General features: G+C 41.1%; 1 protein-coding gene across 2 annotated transcripts; it reads left to right on the top strand.

Moving 5' to 3' along the window:
- The first annotated feature begins 4,197 nt into the window (after nucleotides 1–4,197).
- Nucleotides 4,198–11,805, top strand: LOC129781705 (protein scylla-like). Of its 2 annotated transcripts, none has more exons than XM_055789277.1 (4): nucleotides 4,198–5,294; nucleotides 6,959–7,391; nucleotides 7,489–7,599; nucleotides 8,034–11,805. In XM_055789277.1, the coding sequence occupies exons 1-4, from the start codon at nucleotides 5,177–5,179 to the stop codon at nucleotides 8,116–8,118; spliced, it is 747 nt and encodes a 248-aa protein (XP_055645252.1). In that variant the 5' UTR covers nucleotides 4,198–5,176; the 3' UTR covers nucleotides 8,119–11,805. The 2 variants fall into 2 exon arrangements, with proteins under 2 accessions (XP_055645252.1, XP_055645253.1); XM_055789278.1 differs by lacking the exon at nucleotides 4,198–5,294 and adding an exon at nucleotides 6,007–6,185.
- Nucleotides 11,806–12,187: the final 382 nt, after the last annotated feature.

Below are 12,187 nucleotides of genomic sequence, written 5' to 3'. Positions count from 1 at the left end.
TATGTAATTTCACGAAGCAACCAACATTGAAGTTCCAAATTGACATATTATTTGCTGGAATTAATCGTATCAATCACCTTACTTGCAATATAAAAATGCCCCCGACTTGCATATATTTGTAATCCCGATTTTCCCAGGGCACCTTGGTTTTGATATATCTGTTATTTTTTCGGTAGGAATAAAAGCTCCCACTATTTTTATGTATTTGCAGTGCCGATTTTCCCCAGGCAGTTTGGTTTTGATGTCTCTGTTAGGGAACATATTTCGGTAGGAACAAAAGCCCCCCTTCCTTTATCTATTTGCAATGCCCCCCCAGGCAGCTTGGTTTTGATGTCTCTGTTGGGGACCCGCCGTATGTGTCGTCAATTTCGACCAATCAGAAGTGAGTATTTCCGTTAGGATAGGGGTTGAGATTTTTCATTGTTCGATAGTTAGTTGAATGACATATATTAATTTGTTCAATATAAAAAATTGTTATGGAGTACCGAAATCTATTGACGCAAAAATTTCATCAATTCATCATGAAATGACTGAGCAATAGGCGTTTGAAATTGGACAATTTTCACGATGTGCTCGATTTTCGATTTTCAATTTGTACCCCAATATGTTCCCGAAAGACGTAATCCTACGTCAAAACTTGTTTGTATATACAGGTAAACTTCGATATAACGTACATTTCACCTTCAAAATTGTACGTTGTATCGAATTGTACGTTATATCGAAGCATAATAAAGTACTCACAAACGTAGTCTATAATACATTATTGTGTTGCTGTTTTAGTAAAGTTAGTCAATAACTTCAATTAGAAGACATCAAGACTTTTTCATGATGTTTCCCTTCGTATTGTTGATTAAAGCTTGATTCATTTAGAATCCGGAATTACAAAACCAGCTGTATTTCGGGATCGATTGAAGGTAAAAAACTTGTTGTAGCATCACAATACAGATAATTCATTGTTCTATCAGAAAAAAAATATTGATAAAAATTTTCCTTTACACTTTGGAAATGTGTACGTTATATCGAGGTAAAATGTACGTTATATCGAGGTAAAATGTACGTTATATCGAGGGTACGTTATATCGAAGTTTCCCTGTACTGCAATAGTTGTTAAATTACAGTAGATTTTCTAAAATACTGCATAAAAAACTTGTTTTGATACTTTTTTTAAACCGTTGATGCTGTAAATATTTTAGTTAACTTTTGCATATCGATTTTCTGTGCGCTCATAATTTTTTTTAAATGTTGATTGTCAAAAAAGAAGATATAATTTTTCACTCAATCTGAGATATCTCTGGAGTTAAAGTTCGTACTGGAACGTTTTCTGAGGAAAATTAAAGCTAAAGGATCGGGCTTATTGGATTCGTTATTCATTTGGTTACGAAAGTGTGTTCTTAGCTGACCAAAACTTGGATGAAAAAAATAAAGAAAACATTTTTTCTCCTCCGAATTTTTGGTCTAATACAAATACCGAAGAAATGTTACCGAGATTCCCAAACCAGCAACATGTAGCATTGAAATGTTTAAACCATCTCAAGGTGTGTTTTTATAAATTTTTAATTTATAGCTTTTCGGAAGTCACAAAAAATCACCTTGCTTTCCTAATTTTTCTTGAATTCATTCCGGCAAAACTTTTGCCCAAGGACCATTAGATTGTCTATTTTGTATAAATCTAAATAATTATTCTTTTAAGCTTCATTTTTGAGCAAATCTAAAAAAAATGTCTGAAAAAAAAATTATGTGAAAAAAGTTCATGATCATTATTGGCTTTGAAAATGTTGGAAAATCCACACGAAGGCTGTCGTAAATATATAACGAATGCTCAATTTTACACAGTATCAACTAACAATTAACAGGAAATTCGTTTTTGATATCGACTACAACACTAGAAACGTTCGAATCAATAAAATCATCAGATTATTTCTGCATTAAAACTCAAATTCACAAAATATTTTCTTCAATCTTACACCACTTCGGAATTGAAGAATAAAAGCTTTCAATTGAATATAAGATCACAATTTTGTCGGTAGAAATTTTTTATTTTTTTAAGAACAAACTGACAAACCTCGTCCTCGGTTAAAATTCACACAGTTGTTCGGCTTTTTTTCTGCGTCAAACAAATTCACACTCCCAACGAACAGTCCTTTGTCAGACTAGATTTACCAAAAACAGATCACTGAACTGACACCCGCAAAAATATTCATTTATGCACTATTTGATCAGTCCTTATTCAGCACACTCAACCTCGCGAATACAACTCCGCATGTATTTCTACGACCGTTAGCGATAACAAATCCATTGGAAAAATAAAACAAAAATAAAATTCAATCAAGTCCGCGTCCAAATCGAAAAACAGTCTGTGGGCGACCGGACGAAAACAACAAACAGCTTACCGAGAAAAACACCTTTCTAATCAATTCAGTTTTGTAAAACCCATTTCTCACAAGCAAAACACAACCCCTTCGTCGCGAAGAGATTGTTTTTTTTCGAAAAACGAAAAAAACACAAAAAATCAATAGTAATTTACTCCATTCGTCAAAACAACATTAAGAGCGTTTGAATTTTCCAATTTGTAGCTGTCGAAGGCTCACCCACACACAATCCTCCCCGGTGCGGATTGTTATGTTGGGGAAAAATTATGAAAGGTGAAGGTGAATTTCATCAGAAAAAAATCTTGTTTTCTCGCTTTTCACACACAGAATCACGAAACTACACTCACTCATCATCCCAAGCCAAGGTAACATTCGTTTTCACTAAACAATCAGCACACACGCACACAATTTTTCTCCAAACCAGAACAAGAACAGAAAAACCGATGGAGAATTTCATCATGCAATCTTCATTCCTATGCAGAAAATCCTCGAATTTGCTCGAACATTTGCTGTTTCACCGGCAAAACTTGTTTCCATCGTTTCATTCGTGTGGGGTGTCACCCCCCGGCAGCGAGGGATGATCGGAGGGCCCTTTTTCCAAAAAAAAAAAAGAGTGAAAAAATAATATTGATATTTTCTCTGCTCCCCTCCCACCGCTAATCGTGTCCCAAACCTCTTGAGAACACCACCCCCCAGCACCGAACCACTCCACGAACAGCACACACAACCGAGCCCTAAGCGTTTGCACCGAACGAACGCAGGAAAAGCAGCACCAGCAACAGCACAAAGAAAATCGAGCAGGAAGAAAACGAAGCTGAAGAAGAAACAACGTGAGCAGCTCGCGCGATACACAACCAGTTTTTCACACAAAGAAGCACGAATCGACACTGAAGCACGAGAGAGAAGAAGATGTGATTACCACCTATCCCACGGAAGGGAAAAAGCCGAAGAGCAGCCGAACGCGAGCAGCAGCAGGGTACCCGAAGCGTGTTTTGTGGGTATGTAAACGCACTTACACGCACACACACCCGAGTGCGAACCCGGCTCTGGTGTATACACAGCGCAGCGCTCATATGGGAAGAAGGGTGATACTCTGTGTGTTCCTTTGCCACCCTCTCTCCAGTGTACCTACCCGACAACCATATGTGGAACAAAATAGCGAAGGCCTGGCCGAAGCAGCTCCAGCATCACCCATACACAATCGGTCCCGCACAGCTGGTTTGACTGTAATTGCTTATGTACACAACACAACACACAACCAGCGCGATTGCGATTGCGAACACATGCACACATGTACACGCGATGATCGGTGTGATCGAGGGCTCGGCACGATCGACCGACCGGGGCACGAAGCACGAACGAAGGGAACACACAGGCGAGCAAAAAAAAAAACCTCAACCTCTTTGTTATGTGTTCACGGTGCGTTCGAGAGGGTTTTCTTTGTTCACAGCTGTAGCCCCGAACATGGGCGAAGGGGATGCCGAACGGTGATGGTGGTGGTGGTTGCGGTGGGATCTGTTTTTTTTTCGATGTATAGATGAGCACCCGAACGCACCGGCAACCGGCATTATACCGGTGCCGAAGCGATGTGAACAGGGAAAATGATCACCACGTCTGCTCTTGGGATTGAATGGTGTACGACCCGAAGGAAATCGACCACTCGCAGGGGCCCGATTCGTACTGCTCAAAAGTCACGTAATCACTTTGCTGAAGCGTTCGCCTGTCAAGCCCAAGCAGCAGCGCGAGGACCGAAGTGGGACCCGAGTGCGAGTACGAGTGCCAGCTTTGGCTGTGTTGGTTCCAGATTATAAATAGAGGGTCCGGCAGCCGGCCGGGTTAGTTAGGTTCTTTCAATTGATCAAGTAACATCGTACATGAAGAGAAGCGTCAAGCGCGCAGAGCAAAAGTGAAATCAGAGTTTTTATCTGAACTTTGTTTGTCAGTCAGAGCCGAGCAGCAAAATAAAGTCTAAAGCACAGAGCCGCCTGAACTGAACAAAAAAAAAACACACAAGAAAAGAGAAGAGCATATATAATATTATTCGAGAGTCGCTATTTTGTCACTCGTGTCTCGTCAAATGAGCAAAGTACACACAACGTTGAGTTATTTTGTAAATTTTATCATTATTTAGTACGGAAACAATCTAAGTAGAGACTCGTTAACAAATTGTCACCGAAAGTTACAAAGTTTTTTGCGTCTGCTGTGTGAACCACGGAAACAAAAGTTCTCGCGTGATAGATGATCCTGGAGACCGGAGGAGCCGCCGCTGAGAAGAAAATCGATGGAAATCCGCAAAGTGTAAGCGACGAAAAGTTTTGTTGTTGCAAGCGGAACAATCGGTGAAAAAAACAACGCGAGCAAATCGCGAATGGTTAGGATTTTCAAATTTTGTTGTCCCGAAAAATACAACACGACTGCAGAAAGTTGAAAATCTGTTCGGGAACATCGGCAACGGAAGGCAAAAGAAAGAGCTACACAAATGAAGAGCAGATTATTTAACGCGAGGAAAAAAAGAAATATTTAAAAAATTTACAAGTTAATAAAAGAAAGTGATAATCAAGTGCTGTGAATTACAAATAATAAATTTTAAATAATAAGCTAACGTCTAAGCGAGCGAGAGAGAAAGAAAAGTCGATACACAAGTAAAAAAGCAAAAGAAGTGAAAACAAGTCAAAAGCGAATAAGTCAAACGAAGCGTAGCGAGCGCTGAGAAGAAGTAAAAAAAAGTTCGCGAAACAGAAGAAAAAGCACACACGAGAGCCAAGCAGAAAGAGCTGCTACCAGTGAATTAGATATTCCTCGTATTTATGAGTGCGAATTTTACTGCCATCGACGATCTGGTTGAAGAGTTTCTGAAAATGGAACTCATTTCCGTTCCCCAATATCCAGGCCAATTGGGTTATCTAGGATCAAACAAAGTCAACGGTAAGTAGTTTCTCCCTTTTCTTGCTTCCTTCCGATTTTTTTCGCCGTCCTCCCCGTTGAGACTGTCACTCAAGAACGTGTCCATCTCTCTCAGGGCTGTTGATCAGGCGGCTGCCGCCACCCACAACTTCCCTTCGTTTCGCCTTCCCACCCCACCCAAAAAAAAAGGTAACATCTCATCTAGTTCGTTCGCCCGTTCACGATGTGTGTTACTTCTCTATGCACATTCGCGCTGGACGCACGACGCATAACGAAACGCTGAAATCATGTTACATCACGTCCCTCGCTCTTTCCTTCTCTTCCCTTTCGGACCGACCGACTTGCAAACTGATTTGAATAAAGTATCAAGTTTTATTCACTGTTGCTAAGTGAACTTTCTCGAATCGAGCGACGAGCGCGGAGCGGAGCAACCTTCAGTGTTTTTTTTCCCTTCTGTGTCCGAGCGCAAGAGCGAAATCGGGAGAGAGAGAGAGAGAGCGAGGTTGTGCAAAAGTGTCGCTCTGGTGAACTCCTCCCACACCACCCAGCTGCTGCTCCTGCTGCCTCAGCGGCCAGCTCCGCGTTCTCCCGTCTGTGGACACCCGAAGAGAGCCGGCGAGAGCGGGGCGCGAATGAGCGGATGAAGACGTAATCGGTGAAAACATATGAGCGCCGCACGACACACGCGAAACAGCTGATCGAGCGAACTTATACACGCTCACCAGCAGCTGACGGATGGTTCATTCGCTCTTGAACCGTTGGACGTGCAACATCTCGTGTCGCATCTCGCATCGCAGCACCACCGCTCGCTAGCTAGCTAGGCGCTTTCCGTGGTACTCGCAGCCAAGCTGGCTCTGTTGGAACTCTCACTCGCTTCGCTCGTTGGCTGCCTTCGATCGCGAATGTGTTACAGTATGTCCTGTTTTTAATTTATTCACTTGGCAATTTTTTTTTTGCAAAACGGTTGTCACTTGCGAAAAAAAATTATTTTGAAGGATGGTGTAAAAAAAAATATTTTTTTCGATTTTTTCTGTGTGTGCGGGCCTTGATGGGGAATATCCTCGGGAGTGCAGAAAAACAGCTGTTTTTCGCAACAGTCTACCTCTCCCGCTCCCTCGATTACGGGCTGCCACATCTGGAGAGCAGCTTTTCCGGCGTTTGCGCTCTCGTTCTTACATTTTCACTCGCTTCTCTCTCTCTTGCGAGTTGCAACCAGTGCTGGCTGTGAGCGCTTTTGGGTCGGAAATCGATTCCGGTTTCGCTTTTCATTTTCCCGAACCGTTGCCACCGTCGCCGCCCCCGGGACAGGAGCAGCTGGTTTTGTTCCCTGCTGCTGACGTGGTATTTTTCGTTCGATTTTTCCGGAACCAGCTGATTTGCCGACACTCTCCGCTCTTTTCGCACTTGTGTTCGCTGCTTACTCTCCGATTGCGGCAGCGGCGGCGAAAATCGATTGCTTACGTGCCACCGTATCAGCCGGTTTCTGTGTTTTGGGAAATCGATTCCTGTGGCGAACGTGAGGAAAATTTTCCACCGGTGTTTCGCAATGTTTGCTTCGTGGCTGGAACCGTCGTGGTCGTGTAGTGAGGGACAGTTTGCTTGAGTGGGGATGCAGTGATTATCATCAGAGGTTTGGCATGGTGTTCTAATGGTTTTTTTTGTTTCGTTCTGTGTCGCGTCTGCAGATTTCCGAACCCCGTTAATGCCGATTCCGGCTAGTACCAACAAAAACACCAACCAGCGCCATCAGTCACATCAGCAGCCAGCCAGTCAGCAGGTCAGCAGTCAGCGGAGTCAAAATCAACAGCACCACCACCACCATCATCACCATCACCATCTCCACCACCAGTCAGCCCAAGAGAACCAGTTGCAGGAACCGACGACGATAGCCCTAACCGCTTCACCCCACGAAGATGCCCTGCAAGCGCTGGCCGTCCGACTCGAGTCGGAGCTGCGCACTGCCAAACGGCGGCATTTAGTCTGTACCGAAGTATTACTCCCGGCCGATCTGCTCCCCCAGATAGCGTCCCAGATGTTCGAGCTGTCGGAGAAGGAGCCCTGCGGAATCCGCGGATGCACGGTCTACATCGAGTTCGAGGACGAGCCGGACAATAGCAGGTAGGCGTCACTCTCGCATTTATAAAAAAAATCCTCAAACCTAACCCGCGTTTCATGGAAACTAACCTTTGCTTCCTATTTGTTTTCCGCTCAACAGACGGATCGCCACGATGAAAACCGACCCCATGACAGTATCCACCTTCGAACTGTATCTCACACTCAGGCAAGACAGGAGCGGTTGGAGGTCCATCTTGCCGCAGTTTCTGAAGTGAGTATCTCCCTTGCTTCCTCCGATAAAAAACGCACCAAAAAAAAAAAACAAGAAGTGGGTTATATCTGTGATATAACCGGAAGGGTGACGTAGGACTACCCCTGAAATGGTGACAATTTGTTTGAAGTTGCATCTGAATCAATTCTCAATGATGTCCTGTTCTTGCTTCCAAGGGAATTCAACCCGCAGGTCATTCGTCCCTTAATTCTCAATGAATGAATAAATGAATATTTTGAAAGAGCGTTGAAAAGGAGGTATTAACGCTCATAATCTTGTTTCTACAATGTAATGCTCTCGTTTTCGGAACTTTGAACACACTCTCCAGTACAGAAACGAACGATGTGGTCCTACGTCAAAATCTCTGAAAATACCCTCGATTTCAGATCACTAATTTCCGTTTTTTTTGTATCTCTCTTCTTCCCCAAAAACAGAAATCTGGCCCGTGGCAGCACGATAATAATCAGTCCCGAGTTTGCGTTAACCAAGAACAAACTCTACCACGCGTACTCCGACTAAAAGTTGCAACAGCAACAGTGCAACAGCTCCAACAGCAATCAACGCTTCTGTCTACGCCGCCGCCACCACAGTAGCAGCCGCCGCCGCCCATCACCACCGGGTGTCGCTAGCGGGTGTGTCACGCAAGGTACACGACGAGATCAAGGTAGGAACGAATTTTGCAACACTCTTTCCAACAACAACAACCGCGTGCGTTTCGCTCGCCCCGCCGAACTCAAAGTCAATCTGTCAGTCGCGGCGGGGTGACGCTGCGCTTTACGCTGTTCCCCGCCGGGGCGGGACACAAGATGGTTTTGGTTTTCGAGTATTTTATAAATATTTGAAATGACCGCCCGCACCCGCAACAACCGGCAACAACCCCCCCAGCAGGGCGCGACAACAGGCAACAAAATAATAACGATACAACAACCCAAGTGATGTTTATGTGTAGATAATGCGCTAACGAACAAACAAACAAACAAACAAATATATATATATATATATATATATATATATATATATATATATATATATATATATATATATATATATATATATATATATATATATATATATATATATATATATATATATATATATATATATATATATATATATATATATATATATATACATAAATGTAGCAAGCAAAAAACAAAATAAGAAATTCTCTCTCTCAACAATATCTTTCTTTTGGGTTTTTCTTTGTTTTCAACCTCGTTTGTGTATTTGGCAAACAGGAGATGGACACAAAATAAAGACCCCCCAACAAAAAAAAATAAAGATTAACGCGTCGCGCGCCATCGTGAGAGTTTTCTGTGCATGTGACGTTTATAAAAATTTGTGTATTTAGGAGTTTGAATAAGATGCGCGGTCCAAGATTAGACAGAAATCTTTTTCCGTTTTGTTGTCGCGCATGAACAAAAAAAACAAGCCTTGAAAAAAAACATGTTATGAAAATTGCAAAATCACACAATCCAAAATAACAAAAAAAAAAAGAGCATCCACAATAGTAATTTGTCGTAGTTGTCGTCGTAATTAAAAATAAAATGGAAAGAGAACCGCGAGCGCGAGTGAGAGAGAGAGAGAGCTAAAGAAAGAGTAGAGAGAGGCAGCCTGTGTAGTAGATATGTTTTTCAAATTGAAACCGAACTTTGTGATGATTTCCTAGTGATTTTCAAATTCGACCTCTGCTCCCCGGGTCCCAGATCACCGGGTCCCCCCGCGGGAGCAAAGGTTTTGTTAAGTTTTTCTCTCGTATGAAGAAAAATTAAAATCATAGAATACTAAAAAATTACACAGCAACAGCAAACAAAAAAAAAAGCGCAATCGTGATCGTGAAATTTAAGCAAACAAACAAATTGTGGATCAAAACACACACCCATTTTTTCTGTTATATTCGTATTCGTTTTTGGCTCTAGGATTTTCAAATTGATGATGAAACGCGATCAAAAAACACACACTTGATGTTAGGTGAGAAAGGGGAAACAAATTATTAAGAGCGGCTTTTTGATGCTCTCCAACAAGCTTCGTTAGAGTGAGAGAGCGTAAAGCGAGATGGGGCGAAGGGAGACAGAAGAGACGATAAGATAGCACAGAAACCGATAAAGCATTTGTGAGTAATCTTTTAAGATTTTTGTAAGGCTAAGGCAGGAATCTGTTTTTTTTTTTTGAAGAAGAAAAAGATTTTTTCTCGTCTCAGAATCCGATTTTTTTCTCATTGTGTATAAATTATTGATTAATCAATAGTTGATAGCGAGCCGCAGCCGGCAAGAGAAGGGCGGCCGGACGAATATAACTTGTTTATCAGTTGTGATATTTGAGCTAATTAAGGATCCAATTCTGTTCTCTTTATCTATGTACGAGCGAAAAAAAATAGAGTAACGCACGCAACACAACAACACGCAGAGAAAAAAAAACAGCGTTGCGAAAGCCCAATATTTTCTTTTTTCTTCTGCAAACTTCTTTTGTTGATCTCAGATTAAATAATCAAGTAGTAGAGTAATAATAAAACAACAGGAGAAAACACAACAGTAACAGAGTAGGTGAATCAATAGAAACAAACAATTCGCAGCTTTTCGATATTTGCAAGCACTGATCTCCTGATGATGTGAGTGAAATATATAGGTGAGGGGAGAGAGGGTTATGAACAAAAAAGAGCAATTTTTCACACGCGGATATATCAAAGGCTAACCAACAAATTAGAGAGGCTGGTGGAGTGAACCAGAAAAAGTATCATTTCCTACCGTAAATCCTTCTAACAAATCAAACACACACACATGGATCAAATTTTCGCTATCAAGTCGATCTTTTATTATTATTATTACTATTACACTCATTGTTTGTTACATCAGTAAAAAAAGTATATTGAATAATCGCTATGTGTTTGTAGTAGTTATCAACAAATCATTAATCAATAATATGTAAAGAAAACAATTGCAAAAATCATAAACAACTGGAGAATACTTCGTGTAAAACGTGCGATAAAACACACACATAGGAGAAACCCAATAATAATATATAATAGTGATTTTCTTTTCAAAATTTTTAACTTTGTACTCGTGTTTGACAGGAGTACAAAATAAAACAACTATAACAAGAAAAAAATAACAAAAAATCGAAAGCGACGATATAATGTTCTTCAATATTGGAATGTGTGTCATGAAGCCAACTTTTTTCCTTTGACCCCCGTTCCAATGCGACGCAGAATCCGCGAGGGGAGGGAAGAATCGAGTCCGGAGTCAACGGAGAAAATTTCCCCCCTTCCGGGGAAAGTTCTCATCAAAATTGACATCGAACCCCGCCGAAAGCAGAGCACGCATTTGAACAACTCCTCTTTGGAAACATCAGCGCGAAAAACTTGATCAGTTGAAGATTTAACTATTTTTGTTTTGACGTAGGATTACGTCTTTTTTTTCTTTGGAGCGCCTAACAGTTGCGTGAAGTGGTTTGTCCCACCCCTCGTAACATTATGCGCTGCATGGGGATGGAGGTGGAAGGGAGAAAATGGAAAAAACAAGCACACACAACATAAAATCGTTGCCTTCGATTTCACGAGCTGTCCCACCATTGTGATTTTTAAGTATAAGTTCGTAGACAGAGAAAGGGAGAGACGAGGAGAGGCCGATCGAGTAGGATTAATTAGACGATAGAAACGAAGGGGGCGGGTGGCGGGTGGAGACGTGTTTGCGTAACCCTCGCCCCCACCCCATCATTTGTCAGGAGCGAAAGGAAAGCCGGAAATTTGATACAATAATATGATAAACATGAGGAAAAAGGAGGTGAGGAGGAGAATATGTTGCAGAATCGTGATTAGGATGTAAGGCAAAACATATTTAAAGAAACAAAACATGGAAAACAAAACCACTCTATTATGAGGATGATGCATTATTATTACCGGCAAACAAGTGGAAAATGAAATGTTTGATACAAAAATATTGTGTGTGTGTTTTTCTATATTTATATAATATATATCGTAACAAAAGTAAGAAAAAAAAATAAAACAAAAAATAATTTAGACATACTAGGATTTTCAAATTTAATAAATTATTGCAGACAAGTAACGATTTTTTAAAAACAAAAACAACCCACAAAACAAAACTAAAAACATCCACTCTTCGCTTTTGTTTACTTATTGTAACTAACCAATCAAGCAAAGCGCCCCCCGTACTACTAGCATATAGATACAGCAAGCAACCGAACAACAAACAAACAAAAACGCAAGTCAATTTTACTTTTAATTTACACTAACAAACAATCACACACAACTCGGTTCAGTTCGTCGCGGATGACTAACAACGAAATTTTCTTCTTTCGGACAGCGAATAGGGGTTTTCGGTGTTGTCATCGTTCTGTCGAGCCACTTTCCCGGCAAGACAGAGCGAAGCTGACCTCGAGTTTAATAGACGCAACAACAAAAAAAAAATGAGGAACAAACAAACAAACAAAAAAAAGTAAATCTCGTTCTACAAAATTTCTCAAAAAATGTGATACGATCTTAGTTGAGCAAAGAGCAAAACGAAAAATAATGAGACGGCGAAACAAAAACAACACACTAACATTTAAATAAAAGTGAAATCCATATCCCCCG

Source organism: Toxorhynchites rutilus, unplaced genomic scaffold (genome assembly GCF_029784135.1).
Source record: "Toxorhynchites rutilus septentrionalis strain SRP unplaced genomic scaffold, ASM2978413v1 HiC_scaffold_178, whole genome shotgun sequence".
Taxonomy (NCBI): domain Eukaryota; kingdom Metazoa; phylum Arthropoda; class Insecta; order Diptera; family Culicidae; genus Toxorhynchites; species Toxorhynchites rutilus.
Note: the sequence above shows the minus strand (reverse complement) of the source record. Positions and strands in the feature narration are given on the sequence as shown.